Source organism: Eublepharis macularius, chromosome 3 (assembly GCF_028583425.1).
Source record: "Eublepharis macularius isolate TG4126 chromosome 3, MPM_Emac_v1.0, whole genome shotgun sequence".
Classification (NCBI taxonomy): Eukaryota; Metazoa; Chordata; class Lepidosauria; order Squamata; family Eublepharidae; genus Eublepharis; species Eublepharis macularius.
Window position 1 is genome coordinate 167,902,663 of NC_072792.1, and position 16,307 is coordinate 167,918,969.

Sequence of the window (16,307 nt, forward strand, 5' to 3'; positions counted from 1 at the left end):
GCGAGGCGAGGCGGCGGAGAGGGAGCAGCTCCCCCTCCTCCGCCTCCTCCTCCCCTCTCCGCCTTCACTAAGAGGCGGGAACTTGCTGTGAGGAGACGCCAGGGTTGGGCTGGAGGGGGCGAAGCCGGGGCCGCCTGCGCCTTCAGCTCTTTTCTTCAGGGGCGCCTGTTTCCCCTACAGCTGTCTCTCCCCTTCCATGGAGATAGCTCAAGATCAGTAGCCGCGTTTGTCTGTAGCAGTAGAAAAGAGCAAGAGTCCAGCAGCACCTATAAGACGAACAACATTGTGGGGGGGTATGAACTTTCCCGAGTCACAGCTCACTTCTTCAGATAAGTGAAGAAGCACGAAAGCTTATACCCTACCACACATTTTGTTAGTCTTACAGGTGCTGCTGGACTTGCTCTTTTCTACTATCTGTCTCCTCTGTGTGATGAAAGGAAAAGAGCCACCATGCTGGCAGCTCAGGATTCCCATTGAAAATTAGTAGGAGCAGAGGATGCTTATCTCACTGCAGATGCTAATTTCAGCTCCAAACATGCAACGTTGTACCTTTCCATCCTGACTCCCCCCCCCCTTCTTTGCTCCTGATGGAGATATAAAGGCTCAGGGGTCTCCACTCCTCCTTGTAGCTGAAGAAGTGGGCTTTAACTCTCAAAAGCTTATACCATGAAAATCTTGTTGGTCAATAAGGTGCCACTGGACCCAAGTCTTGCTGTTTTTCCTAAAGCATTCACCCATATTGCTGAGTTTTCCCCCTTGATTCATACCAAGCCTTGCCTCTTCCCTTCTAATCTTCCTTGTAAAAATTCCCAGGACAATTTCCCCTTTATATTTCCCTCTGGAAAAATGAGTTGTGACTTATGAAAGCTCATACTGAACTAACAGTGCAGCCCTAAGAAATCAATGGGCTTAGGCTGGAGTAACTCTTCTTAGGATTGCACTGTAAATGTTGTTAGTCTTTAACACCTTGGACACCTCCATTTAAAATTGCTCATATCTTGCCTCTCTCCATATGCGCCACCTTGGCAGCTTCACTCATCTGAACAGGGCCTTCTGCAGATGCCACTGTACAAATGGGTAAAATCAACAGCTGCCCAGAAACAGGCTTCCACCTTACGGAATGGCCTGCCTGATGGAAGTTAGGAGGGCTTCCATTCTCCTGGCTTTCCCTAAACTATGCAAAACTGAAACATTCAGAAGGGCTTTTTTAATACAGGGACTGTACTGTACTGTACAGGGGACTGTACTAGGGTTGCCAGCCTCCAGGTAGTGGCTGGAGATCTCCTGGAATTACAACTCCAGGCCACAGAGATCAGTTCACCTGGAGAAAATGGCTACTTTGGGGGGTGGGCTCTATGGAATTATGCCATGCCAAGGTCCTTTCCCTCCCCAAACCCCACTTTCTCCAGGTTTCACCCCCCCCCCCAGATCTCCAGGAATTTCCCAACTTGGATTTGGCAACTCTAGACTGTATTGAAAGGAAATGATTCAGAAAAATGCGTTGGTAAAGGGATAGGGTTTGGGACTATGGACTATACTACTGGGTACTGTGCATTGTCTGTCTTTACAAGTATGCTCCTTTTAGGAAATGTCTGCTTTGTTTAACTTCTGTCTAATTGCGTATGGTTTGTTTCAGCTCTATATCAGATTTCTGCTTGTTTTCAAATTTCTGTAATCCAAACCGCATTGCATTGTTTATTGGATGTCCCAGCTGTTGCTAGCATTGACTTACTCTGGGTAATCCGCCTTGAGTCTGAGGGAGGGAGGTGGGCTATAAGTCATGTAAATAAAAAATCCTAGCAATCTACAAAATTGCAAAACTATTTGAATCACCTTCTGTAAAAGGCTGTCTCTGTTAAATAAAGTGTTACTGTAGCTTCTGATTCCAATCATCATGAAAAGGTTTCCATTCACAAGCAAAATTGCCGAGTTGGCTAACAAAGTGACAATTTGCAAATGCATAAAAACAAGTTAGCAAAATGCAAATGGCGGCACAGCACAAACCTGCCCAAAGTTTACCATCCGCTGAATGTCCTTTGAAATAAAAGTTTTGCGTGCCATTTTGAATGCAGAATGTGAAGGCACCCTCCACACCCACTCTGGTAAGCTCTTCCAAAGGACTGGTCCTCCCACCTGAAATACCTGTGACTGGTTGTTGCAAGATGAACAGGGCCTTGAGAGCAGGCACCACAAGAAGGCTGGCTGAAGAGCACAGCTGGCACACAGGTACATGTGTGCCGAACAGTGAAATCCTAAGCAGAGTTACTCAGGTCTAAGACCATTGATTGATAGGATTGGGGCATATATCTGAAGTTGCAGTGATCTCTGTGATTGTAATAACAACAACAACAACATTTGATTTATATACTGCCCTTCAGGATGACTTAACACCCACTCAGAGCGGTTTATAAAGTATGTTATCATCCCCACAACAAAACACCCTGTGAGGTGCAGGGGCGTAGACTTTCCAATTTCCCGGGGGGGGGGCTGGGGCTGGGCCAGAGGTATTGCTATGCCAGTGACATCACAGGGAGGAGCCAATGACATCACAGGGAGGGGCTTCCATTGCCACCATCTATGGAGGCAGGGCCATGGGAGATTTAGGGAGGGGCTCTGCACAAATTTAGGGGGACCCAGGCACCCATGAGGACCCCCCCCTAACAATGCCCGTGAGCTGGGCCAAACCTAGGAAAATGTGGGAGTTGGTCAGTGGTTATAGTGCTATCTCAGCGATCTCTTGCTGTGTCCTGTTTTTGAAATTCACTTTTAGGATAGTCACTTTATGATCTACAATTATACATACCATGTGTATAGGACAAACTAATGGTCACACATTTTACACTAAGAAAGGCAACACAGAAAAACCTGTAAGGGAACATTTTTAAAGTTTTCATTTACAGGAGTCTTGATTCTGCCTTATTCATAAGGGTGACTTAGCACTGAAATTTTCTAAGTTATGGCATTGCAGATGCCTTAATTTGGTAAATGCATGAAGTCTGAACCAGAGCAGAATACAAAACAGTTGCCGTGCACTCGATTTCTGAGCAGTGTACAGAGTGCAAAGTAGTAGCAAACTCCCATCTTCTCACTTCAAACTCATATCTTATAAGTGAGTACAAGCACATTTTAAGGCAATTCAGAACAGTACTAGTCATGATGACCCCAAAGAAAACTCATAGTTATACTACCTAGGATTTTATAAACCTTGCTTTCTTAGCACACTGCTTAAACTCCACCTTAAAAGACATTGTTAACCAAATCATAGCCTGGATACAGGGGAAAAGGAAATTTTGAAAAGGCCTCTGATGTGCACCCCCCCCTTCCAATCTTGTTCATGCAGATAGGGCTTCTCATTTCTTCAGAGAGACAGCACTCATTTTTTAGGAATTGTCCTTTTCTGCAATAGATACCACCTCTCCATTTAAACATGGAATGGAAATTGAAAGAGGAGTTTAGGAGTGGCTGAAGCAGCCCCCCCCCACATACATTCTATGAAAAAAACTAACTGTTCTCCCACACCCAGTAAAAAAAACACCACAAACAAAGCAATTTCAACAAGGAAACATAAGGCCTACCCTTTCCCAGTGTTCCATTTCCAAAATACAATGTAATGATAAGGTTACTGGAAAGTAAAATACTCACTTTTGTGCCTGTTAAAAGGAATAGAAACTGGTCCTTAACAGAGTAGCATTGACTGCAGAGAAAACATGATGATGGGTGGCTGGAGCGTGCTGGCTAGTGTGAGTGTATAAATTTTAAAAGGGAAGCAGTTTTAGAAAAATTTTAGTTTTAAAAAAGAAGTCAGAGTTCTTTATTATAGAAACTCCATTCTTTGATAGGAAAGTGAAGAGAAATTCCTACCTACAGATCTGTTCTGAGGAGGAAGTCCTCATGAGTAGTCATGAACATGGAACAAAAACCCCCAATGTACCAGCAGGTTTGTGATTCGTGAGTTTCACGAACCACGAACCACGGAACTGGACCAGTTACGAACCAGTTCGTGGTTCGTTGGGCATTAAATGCCCCATTCTGGCCTTAACAGTGGCAGGGAAAGGGGCCTTTAACAGTTTAAAGGGCCCTTTCTTGCCTTGCAAACTGCAGGTCCCTTTAAACTATCAGCTGGCAGGCTGTGGAGGGGGGCTCCTCCCTCCCCTCTCCACCTATATATCTGACCAGTTTCTTCTTGCCCTCCATGCATCTGACGAAGAGAACTGTGATTCTCGAAAGCTTATGCTACAATAAAGTTGGTTAGTCTTAAAGGTGCTACTGGACTCTTTTTGAATGTGTTTGGTGTCTGTCAGAAAAGAAAGTATAGTCTCCAATATTCAGATTTTTGATTCTACAAGCATCTTCCAATTGTAACATTTCCGTATAATTAAACACATTTTGGAGAAGATGGGGAGAAGTGAAGAGGTAAATGCTCTCTGGATTTATGGCTGTCAAAATCTCACAGGCTCTCTGGTCCTTTCTTTTATTTATGTAAACCGCTTCAGTTGCCCACAATGTAAAAGAGACACAAGCTTGGTTGATAGTTTGCAGATTTGTGTTCCCTTTGTAGGATCAAAAATCTTTTAGACATTTAACCCACTGAAGCCATCATATGCTATTTAAGATATTACTTCAAAAAAAAGTTTCTTGATAGGAGGGGAGAGAGCACATTTTGAGGAAGTTTGCCTTCTTCCCCCCCCCCCTATCTTTTTCTTAGATCCATTACCCCATTCATGTCTCTGAAGATCATTATCTTCTTGAAAATTGAAAATGGATTGGAAAACATTTTCATAAAAACTTTCTCTTGCATTGTTTGGTGCATATATTGTTGCTAGTGTGTAAATCTTGCCTTCCAGGAGTCTGATTTTCAAAATCAAATATCTTCTATCAGAGTCTCTTAATTCTTCTGTGACATTTATTTGTAAATTGTTTAAACAAACTGAAATACCTTTAAAAATGATAAATTCTTAATAAACACACTAATACATACAAGCAAAAAACAGCAACAAAGCCCCAAAGAATCACAGAAATTATAATATGATATAACAGGAAGGGGGGGGACCATCCTGTGCTTCATCGACTATTGTAACTGAAACCCTCATGTGAGATCTGAGGGGGCTTGACTCCCTTAGCCCCCATGTAGTTCACTGGCTGCCCGGGAGGGGGCTCAGCCCCTCAGCCAAATCCGGGGGGGCTCGAGCCCCTCAGCCCCCCCGTAGTTTACACCTATGGTGAGGTGGGTGGGGCTGAGAAAGCTAAGAGCTGTGACTAGCCCAAGGTCACCCAGCTGGCTTCAAGTGGAGGAGTGGGGAATGAAACCCAGTTCTCCGGATTAGAGTCCTGCACTCATAACCACTACACCAAACTGGCTCTCTGTAGCCTTTTGAAAAAAATTCTAATTATTTCCCACAGAAGTCAAAGTTGATCCATGATTGTCAAAAACTGTTCAATGATTGACATGCCCCCCCCATTTTAATCATTTGTAAAAATTGTTTTGAAAAACACATTTAAAAAAACAACAGAGGGAGGGGGGGGGTCAATTTTATTTCTGCATTTTTTGCTTTTATTATTCTGATTATGTAACCATGTAAAGCCAAGAAATGCTTCAACAATTCAGCTTTATTTAGTGGTTACAAACAGTACTTACAGCATACAAGCATTTTGTGTACACGCACACTTAATTTGATACCGACCTAGTGGTTAATACAAGTAAAGAAACCTGTGCTTAATGTTTGTGGTTTCCATATTGGTGTGACTTTTATGATTAAATAAGTGTTTATGAGTACAAAACAATTACTGTTTTCATTCCAGCTCTGAGCCAACCTATCAGTAGAAAAAGTATGCTACGTTTTTTGTTACACAGAGCTCTTAATCAAGTAGAATGGAAACGCAAGCCCAACTGGCTGGAATCCAAAACATACAAAAACGTGATGTCTGTATTTTCATGGTGCTGTGTGTAGCTTGGTGAAAACATGCTACTCTCTAATCCCTTGTGATTTATTGCTATGCTATATTTGACTAATGTGCTAAATGTTGTATAGTTAGGCAGGTGGGTTCTACAAGGGAAAGTATTAGAAAATAATCCTGCTCCGTTTATACCTGTGAATTCGATCTCTCTCCATTCTATCTGACAATTTTGTGTAACTAGAAAGCTTGCCAGCTGAAGTTTATCCTTTTGGGTTCAATATTGCCATACAGTAGGTGAGAAAATGATGGGTGGCGATGCAGCTAAATTTAAGCCCCTTGCACTGCAGTCTTCAGCATGTGTAATCAAAAGCCAAGCCCACTGAGTTCAGTGGGGCTTACTCTGAAGTAAATGTGTTTAGGACTGGAGCCTTAAAGTCCCAGTGTATTTCACTCTTTCATTCTAATCAGTAAGGCTTAAAAGGTGCTTAAATTTAGACAGAATATACAAATCCTCTGCATTTCTCCAATCTTAAAATAATGTCGCCCATTTTGGTCTGCTACATATTAATCATTTTTGTACAAAGGGAAATGAAACAATAGTTGCCTATAGTATTCCTTTTTAACAGTATTTTCACAATTTGTAACAAGCTTGCAAAAATGGGACAAAGGTACAAATTTGGATAAAGTACTTCACGCAATTTTTTAAAAGGCTCTTCTGATTGAAAATGGATCCTCTCAAAGGCTTTTCCCAGCATGAAACGAGATAGAACAGCTTTTCTCCTACTAAAGCATGCAGACCCCTACAGCTAAAATAGCCCCTTGAGATTTTGAATGTACTAGAGAGACTCAAAGAGTAATATGATAGAGGCGTTCTGACCCATGGGTTAGAACGCCTCTATCATATTGAGTCTTTTTTTTAAGTCTTTTTTCAAACTGTTTAAAAGCCACTACCAAACGGCTATTGCAAACGCGCAGAAAAGGCAATCAAAATAATCAGGGTCTGGTACACATTAATTGCAAGGAAAAAGCTAAATTGTTTGGGTCCTCTCAATTTAGAAAAAAGATAGGAGAGAGGACAAGGTAGAGGTTTATAAAATGATTTATCATATGAAGAAATTTCCCCTCCCTCTATCATAGGACTAATATTCTTGAGTGACTTGACGTTGATGGGCTGTAGCTTCAGGACAGACCAAAGGAAGTAGTTCCCAAAACACATAATTGACTTATGGAATTCAGTTTCACAGCATGAAGGGATAGTTGTGAATAGAGGTGGGCACGATCCAAGAAAAAATACCGATCAAGCCGTTCGTGGATCCAGGCTACCGCCGAACCCAGGTCACCGATTCTAACCGATCAAGTCCCGTTTCTGATTGGGAATCGGGAATCGGGAAGGCCAAAGCGGGAGGTGTTCTGCTGTTTTCAGCAGTGGCTGCCAGGCCCGGCGGGCATGGGGAGGTGGCAATGAGCCGCCTCCCCTCGGAGGGAGGGGACGTTCACACACATACACACACTTAGAGCAGGGGGGGAGTTTTTAACCCAGCAATGAGCCACCTCCCCTCAGGGAGGGGACATTCACACCAGGGCCGGATCTACAGTTGCCAGCACCCAGGGCAACTGTAGTCAGGCTCTTGCGCGCGCGCGCGCTCCTGGGTCTCCCCCCCCCCTGCCCATGCAGCAAACCAGCTGTCCTGGTGCGCTGCGGAGCTGGCAGCAGCGCGAGTGGCTCGGAGGCTGCCCGCGCCAATCACCTGCCCCGCAAGACAAGGGGCGGCTGGCTTGCCCGCGTGCCCCTTGTCCTGGGGAAAGGCGAATGGCGCAGGTGGCCTCCCAGCCACCCGCGCTGCCTTTTGCCTTTCCCCAGGACAAGGGGCATCCCTCCCCTGGGTTGCTTCTCCGTGGTTGGAAGGAAGCCTGCTAATCAAGGAAAGCTGGGCTTCCATTCGGTTTTCCAGAGTGACAGAAGGAGGGCAAACACAGCTCAGGCATTCCCCTGGCTCCGTTGCTAGGGGAATAGATTATTGGCACCTGAGTGTCTGGCTCTCCGATTAGATCATGATGCCCCCCCCCATCAAGCCCCCTCCCCGAACGCTGGATCGGTCACCGTGGACGGAACTGATTAGCTGAGTCCCAATGGTGCAAACGCCATTATCGGGGTTTTTTTCACATTGTGAGTCCGATCGTGCCCATCTCTAGTTGTGAACTTCGTGGCTTTAAAAGGAGGATTAGTCAGTCGATGGCTATGAGCCAACATGATGGCCAACTGGATCCTCCATGTTCAGAGGCAGCGTCCCTCTGAATGCCAGCTGCTGGGGAGAACTACCAGTGACATCACTGTAGTAACAGGATGCTGGAGAAACTGTTTATGTTCTTAGAACTTGTTTGTCAGAGGAGATTCTCATATTGGCACATTCATTACAGACAACAACTCTGCTCCAAAAAACCCTGTCTGTGTCTAGCCCTATCATTACTGTTGATGGCCTGATTCTACCACTCCTACACTTTCACCTACTGAAATCAAGAATGCACAGGAATCCAGGGCCACTTGAGAAATGAATGAGGTTTGATTCCAGTGTGTAGGACTTGGAAGGCTCGAGTCCTCCTGTTTTTTTTCGCCAAAACAGATTAACATGGCTGCCCCCTTATGGAAACAGGAAGACATTGTAATGATCAAATGAGAGAAAACTGGATGACTAGTAATTCAGTTGAGAAAATGTAAAGCCCCCACCCCTTAAACTGGCATACAATTCCTTCATTTCAGGGGTGACATTTTTATCCTCTCCCTCCTTTTAAAAAACTCCGCGTACCCATCATGTAATCCCATTTTATCTTCAGATTGATCTGAGAAAGCTCCAACCTTAATACACTTACTAGGGAGTAAGCTCCATTGAGCTCTTCTTAGGACTGCAGTGTGAGAGGGTGCCTTTCCCAAGGCTGCCTAGTGAGTTATTTATTAATATAAAACATTTCTATCCCACCTTATCTCCTCATGCTTAAGGCGCAGTTATGAACAAACAAGGACCCCTCCCTGCCTGGTCCGAGTCTTAGACTCAACCCAACACCTCTTTCCTTCACACTTTCACTTAAATAAATATGACTCGGTTCACACATGCAGGAGGGTGAGGTGGAAGAAACCTGAGACAGTAAAATGGACTATACCATTTCAGAGTGCAGGTGGCAGATTTCACCTTGTAAGTGTTCTTTCTTGATTTAGTGGGGAATAAAACTCTCCGCAATTAGGCAAGCAGAATTGCAGGGAGAAAGGTTCTACTTCTCCCTGTACCGATTTTCTATTTGCAAGAAGTTTTAAAGCATAGGAGAGCATTCAAGAAGGAAATTTTCCACCTGCACTCTTGACCATGGCACAAGCCAACTGTAGGATATTGCCCCCCCCCCCAATTCTCCTCCATGTGAGAATCAAGCCTTCGAGGCAAAACAAGCATTCTTACAGGACCTGATTTAGATATGTTTATACAGAACTCCATATTTATAACCTGAGAAAAACTCATAATGACTGTGTGTAGAAATTAGCTACGGTCGGCAGCCAGTCAGCTGTATGGGTGTAAACAAGGCCCACACTACAAGTGATGAGAATTTACTGGTTTTTTGTTAAAGCCAATTTGTATCTGCTGCCTTGGAAAATAGGGGTGAGTCTGTACCTATCTGTTTATTCCTGTGAAGCTCACTGGTACTTCAGATGGGCTTTTTAAATTATGGAACAGGCATGGGAGGAAAAAGTAGAGAAAACTCAGCCCTGATCTTTGAGGTAGCCTGGGGCTGCTAATTGAAAACATCATCATCATCAATAACAAAAAACCCTGAGTGATTCTAATCACACAGTTCTCGTGTCACGTGTTATCTTTTGAGCCTAAAAGCTGCTGCAATTGAGGAGAGGGAGAAACCTGATCTCCACTCAGGCTATTAGATTCAGCACCCTGTAGGATGGGGTGTGTGTGTTTTCTCTGTCCTCAGTTGCCATCTCTGACTTTAATCCTGTAGTGTTTGTTTTGATTGGTAAGATGTAGCAAATTCCCATCATCCCTAGGCCATTTGAATTGGAGGCAAAGCAAACGTGCATTTGACATCTGTCACCATCTTTTTAGTTCCACCTGCTTTTGGACAACAAGCCACGGCCCCATTATATTATTCTTACATTGTAATTGCACTTCCAAGAACATAGCTGATGGCTTAGGCCTTTTCACTGGGGATACTATTAGCGGATCTGGCAAGAGCCAAGTTATTACAGGTTTCCCCTACTTCTTTAGGTTGGTGATGTTGTGTACAGCAAGTGTCCAAAGAGATTTTTTATACAGCACTTACAAATAGGAGAACTTCCCACCAAGCCCTAAAATTGACATGTTCGGCCATTTGCAGATAGATTTTCTTGAATAAAAAGTCTGATTTGGGATTATTATTGTGGTAACAAAATTAAAGGTCTTTGGGGTTTTACTTAAGCCAGTAACTTCCAGTTGTTGTAAAATTGCATGGAGAATATGTTCTTGGAATTGAATCAGGAGCCACACAAGGCTTGGTTCAGATTCCTTTTACTCCAGTCAATCTACACCTTAGTGTAAAATGGATTACCATGGACAGATCTCCCTAAATCTGGCTCAGTTAAGCTGGCATGTCTGGTTTTATCTCAGCAGTAATTCTTGGAGGGATCTCATTAAAGGCAGCAGTTTTAGTCTTTCTATCTGTAAATGTGTCATTCTTGGCTCACTGCAAAGTGCACAAGCAATGAAACTGACACATTATGTGAAGTCCTCGATATAGTCAGACACCTGATTAGAAAGATTCCATTGGGAGATGGCATCTGTGTTCAATGGCTCTATATGGGGTCTTTTTTTTCTGGCAAGCAATAAAGAATATAAGGATTAGGAGGGTAGCCAGAAGAACAAGTCCGGTGGAAAAAAGAGCTTTGAGGACGAAGCTTGCTTCTTGTATGTTCAGAGTTTCCCCCAAAAAATCTACTCTTCCTCTACCATTACCTGTTGAACAAGAGACACTCGCGTGAGAATTCAGAAAAAACAGAATCATAGTGAGCCATTTCATGCATTGCAAGTTTTTTGAGACTTGAAAAAGTAGTGAACAAATGAGAAGAATCTTGCATTTGCAAACATGTTTGGAACTATGCTATGAGCTATGATTGGCAGCGACTCTTTTTAACGGGATTTGCCCACATGTAAAAGCCCAAAGTCATACCTTTTGCTGAAGTCCTGCCACTAACAGTGAATGTATCATATACTGTGGTTGTGTCTACATGATCTGTGAAAAGAGGAAGCAAAAATTATTAATACTCAGAAAAAATTAAGCACATTTAACCAGATATGTTCATTAGGTCAGTATAATTCTGTGAAGAACATTCTTGTTCAAGGGTAGCTTTAAATTCAAACTCTCTCTGTCTCTCTCTTGATTTAAAACAATTTAGTTTCATTATTCTTTGTTTAATTTCAGAGCTAGGAACAAAAGCCCTACCCCACACCGAAGAAAAATCTAAATTATGGGTGCACACATTGTGCAGGAATTTGCACGTATAACTATGCAAGTTAGCAATGAGTTGTCTTTAAAAAATGGTCATAGATCCAGAGGAGTTAGCCGTGTTAGTCTGTAGTTGCAAAATAGTAAAGAGTCTAGTAGCACCTTTAAGACTAACCAACTTATTTGTAGTGTAAACTTTCAAGAAACACAGCTCTCTTTGTCAGATGCAAAACCCATGTTCTTTTTTGCTAAAGTGGTTCTCGGAAGTTTATGCTACAAATATGTTGGTTAGTCTTAAAGGTGCTACTGGACTCTTTACTACTTTACTACTTTAAAAAGTGGATGGTCGAATTAGGGCAGACCCACCCCATTCACCTGAATTCCCGTGATCTACATAGCCATGAATTTTAGAAATCAGAATTTTCATTTAAGGATAACGCAATTTCACAATAATAACTCTATAACATTTGGGCTACATGTTACTTTTAATCCATTTGGCCTTAATTATTAGCGGAAGGAAGAGTGACCGAGTCAACCTAAGAAAGCAATCGCCTCAAGAATATTCTCTCACATTACAGTATTTTTATCCAGAGGAGTTAGCCGTGTTAGTCTGTAGTAGCAAAATTGAAAAGAGTCCAGTAGCACCTTTAAGACTAACCAACTTTACTGTAGCATAAGCTTTCGAGAATCACAGTTCTCTTCTTCAGAGGCATCTGAAGGCATCTGATTGTTATTCTTCAGAGGCATCTGAAGAAGAGAACTGAAGAAGAGAACTGTCATTCTCAAAAGCTTATGCTACAGTAAAGTTGGTTAGTCTTAAAGGTGCTACTGGTGCTACTGGACTCTTTAGTATTTTTATCGGGAGCGTAAAGCGTAAAGCGCTGTAAAAGTGATGATTGTTGTGGGTTTTCCGGGCTGTATTGCCGTGGTCTTGGCATTGGCATTGTAGTTCCTGACGTTTCGCCAGCAGCTGTGGCTGGCATCTTCAGAGGTGTAGCACCAAAAGACAGAGATCTCTCAGTGTCACAGTGTGGAAAAGATGTAGGTCAATTGTATCTACTCAGGAGGGGTGGGGTTGAGCTGAGTCATCCTGTAAGAGTTTCCCAACTCTTACAGGATGACTCAGCTCAACCCCACCCCTCCTGAGTAGATACAAATGACAAATGACCTACATCTTTTCCACACTGTGACACTGAGAGATCTCTGTCTTTTGGTGCTACACCTCTGAAGATGCCAGCCACAGCCACAGCTGCTGGCGAAACGTCAGGAACTACAATGCCAAGACCACGGCAATACAGCCCGGAAAACCCACAACAACCATCGTTCTCCGGCCGTGAAAGCCTTCGACAATACACTGTAAGAGTATTTGCAGAATTCCTAACAGAAGCCAGGCTGTGTTGCAGTCGGGTTAAGACCTCACAGGCCTCTCCTTTTGGAAAGAGAAAACAATTTTGATTCCACTGAAGCTTATCAGAAGTTCTGACTAACTCTGAGGTTGCAAGTAACTTTACTGAGCAAAGTGCTAATTGACTTCAGGAAGCCAACTCATGTTCTGTTTTGCTAAAGAGCTTTTTTTGGACAATGGCCACAAAGAGATGAGGCAGGCATAGAAACAGGAGTGCATATTCTCCATCATGCTCAAATGACCTAATTACAAACCCTTTTTCTCCTGGGTAATTTGCACATTTGTTACACCCTTCTAAAAAGGCGGTAAAGTTGACAGTTCAAGTGCAAGGAGCACTGAAAATTGTTGGCAGCTCTCGTAACAGGTGTTATTTTTGTGCATTATGGTATATGCATTATGCATAATGGTACACCAGCTTACATGCACAAAGGTTTATATCATTGTTTACCAAACTTCTCATATTAACCTGAGGCACATACATTATTTGAATAACAATCAGAGGCACTCTTTTTCACTTGTTTATCCTAAAACCGTTATTTTTAGAGTAAAGGCCTAACTAGCTGAGATGGTTAAAAGTTCCAGGACTGGATCTCCCATCTTTTTGATTTGGTATTTAAAGGAATTGTGAGGGGAGGGGGGATTTGGATTGGAATTGCAGTTCTGTGGCAGTTGGTTCATTTCTGTCCCCGATATAAACTCTTTTCCTCCTCATATAAATCAGTTGCTATCTATCCAGGCCGGGTTACTATCTATCCAGGCTGGGTTAAAAAAAAAGAAATCCACTTATATGTTTTCCTTATTGAAGCAACTAATGATTTGGGGGCGGGGGGTAAAAGGTGAAATTCACACTGGCAAAATTAGGCCAGGGGAAGGGGTAAGAGCCCTCCCTTCCCCAGCATCACGGTACCAGTCTTATTTGGAGAGACCAGTACTGATTTTAAAAGAAAACAGAAAAGACAGATTATCTGATCACAAATCTTGGTTTTGCTTAATTTAGCCCCCAAGGCTGACTTATCTGTCCTCTAAGGAGCCCCCACCCCTGTGTGAATCACTGATCTGGGTAGGCCTGCTGACTGAAGCTAATTTAGAGAAAGGCCTCATGCATGGGCTCAGTAGGCCATCTCCTCTGAAAACAGATCATTCTGCTGAGATGTTTGCAGTAGGAACACTGAATGATCCAAGCACATCTGATCCAGAGGCCAGGCTTTATTATGCCTAGTAGAACCAAGCTGGAAGGAGGAAAGGCCAGAAGGCTAAAAGTCTCTCAACACGCAACAGCTAACATGTGAAGAATACGTGTTGGGAGATGCAATGGTAGCTTGGAAGAATAGTTTAAAAAGACAGAGCCAGTGGCAGGACAAAGACTTTGCTATACACTGGAGATGTGTGAAAGGGCTGGGAAATGCCAGAAGGGAAACTTCAGCCCATTATAACCTCTCCAGGTCCAAGCCCAGCTCTGGGAGGAAGCTCCAGCCCATTTCCATTCCTCGCTGCCCTCTGGTTGTGATCCCACACAGTTTTAAACTGGAGAGGTGAAATTGACAGAGCCATCAGGGAGGCGAAGATGAAATTATCAAACCCTCTGAGGAGCGATCTCCGCCAGCTCTGCCTTTTAAACTTTGCTTCCTGGCTAACATTGCATCTCCCTCCACTTGACAAACACACGCCGAGGCATCTTGTGTAGAAAGACTCTCAGTTATATGCTGATGCAACAGAGCAGCTTCTATGGAAGAGGAATTTAGAATCACAAGTGCATTTTACAAATTAATCATGGCACACTAGCTATTCTCCCACCAGTGTACCCCATCTTAGCAGCTTCTATAGATGATAACACAACTGGATTTCACTTTTAGGGTCACCCCAGTGCTGATTCAGTGATGGTAAAATAGCCTCATGCCCAGATGTAATGTTTTTGGGGAAAAAACAGTTTTGCTGTAGGAAAACTGCTCTCTGCCTTTTTATGTCAAAGAACAGCAGAGCAGATGTGTGGAGAAAGGGGTGTGCGTCCTTCAACAGACATTTTAAAAAGTAAAGAAGAAAAGTCTTCTTTTGTAGTCTCCCTTGAGTCTCAATGAGAAAGGTGGACTATTAATGAAGAAAGTAAGTAAATAATGGAATGGTTAGGTGTCACTACAAATAATGGGATAAGAATCTTGCTTGTGTTCTCCAAAGTCTGTGGCATTTGTTGTACAACCAGGAATGATACCAGGAAGGAGTGCAGCTGTATAACCACATGGGGGCCATTTTAAAGCCTTTCCGCATGACGGCTGTTACTGTGTGAGCAGTAGCTAACTAAGCAAATCAAGCACTTTTCAACACACTGTCTCTGATTTCTCAAACGCTTTGCCATGGTGCTGAGAGCAGGTGAACACTCCTTCAGTCTTGTTGCTTTTTAAAAATCCCGCTCAGTCTGTTAATCTTTTTGTGCAAAAATCTGCATCTCTGCCTGCCTGCCTGCCATGCTTATTGGGGCTCTGGGCAGAGAGTATGCAATATATGAGCCTACTATCTATTAGAGCAGACTTTTCAAATATTGTTACCAGAGCTGATGATAGTGTACGTTGTCTCCATCCCAGCGTGTATATGATCGTGCACATGGCAATGCAAAAGCCATGTCCCAGGATTAAATGCAACCAGTTCAACAGTCTGAAAGGTCCCTGGGAAAAGGTCATACACATCTCCTCTGTGATCGTGATCTGTCTGCAGTGAGAGATAAGAGCATCATCAGGGCAGATTCTACCACTAACAATTCAAAGATACCCCAGGTTAGCAAAAATTGCACACTATTTTAGAAGGCTCTGCAGTTTTGTGATGGGAAAAAGACCACACGTTTCTGTAACCTCTCCACTCTCAAAAGATTACAGCACTGGCCATTTATTCAGAGGGCATCCCAGGTGCAGAGAGGGAAATGAAAATGGCCCTGGAGCAAGCCAAGCGGAATGGCCCTTGCTTTGGACACTGAAAGCACCAGGGCTTTTTTTCAGCAGAAACACGGTGGAACGGAGTTCCGGCACCGCTTGAAAATGGTCACATGGTCAGTGGCCCCGCCCCCTGATCTCCAGACAGAGGGGAGTTTAGATTGCCCCCTGCGCCGCTTAGCGGCGCGGAGGGCAATCTAAACTCCCCTCTGTCTGGAGATCAGGAGGTGGGGCCACTGGCCATGTGACCATTTTCTCCGAGGGCAACCCACTGAGTTCCACCACCTCTTTTCCCAGAAAAAAAGCCCCGGAAAGCACTATATAAATGCTCATTTATTAATAAAAATATTGCTATCCCTCTGAGAACTGGCACTTCCTTCAGAAACTATTCACCATCATGCAACTTGCATCTACCTGCAGTACCTACCTACAGCTTGCCTTATAAATAACAGCAGCCAAGGAGAATTGGAATAAGCAAAACAATTCACAAAATGATTTCAGAAACAGTAAGAGGCACTAGCGTGAGTGTTTTGTTCATCGTGGGATCAGTGACAAGACCAGAGGAAAGTTTTCTTCCCCTTCTGAGAAGCCCGGCAGCACCACGTGTTGATCTT

The 16,307-nt window shown here is 43.4% G+C and overlaps 1 protein-coding gene across 1 annotated transcript in view; it reads right to left on the reverse strand.

Annotated features, from left to right (window-relative positions):
- Nucleotides 1-10,677: 10,677 nt before the first annotated feature.
- Nucleotides 10,678-16,307, reverse strand: part of HEPHL1 (hephaestin like 1) — a 37,617-nt gene continuing 31,987 nt past the window's right edge. Inside the window, exons 18-20 of the mRNA XM_054974466.1 lie at nt 15,316-15,475; nt 11,095-11,157; nt 10,678-10,880 (exon numbers count right to left, since the gene is read on the reverse strand). Of these exons, the coding sequence (XP_054830441.1) occupies nt 10,678-10,880; nt 11,095-11,157; nt 15,316-15,475 (426 nt within the window). The remainder of the gene's footprint in view (nt 10,881-11,094; nt 11,158-15,315; nt 15,476-16,307) is intronic.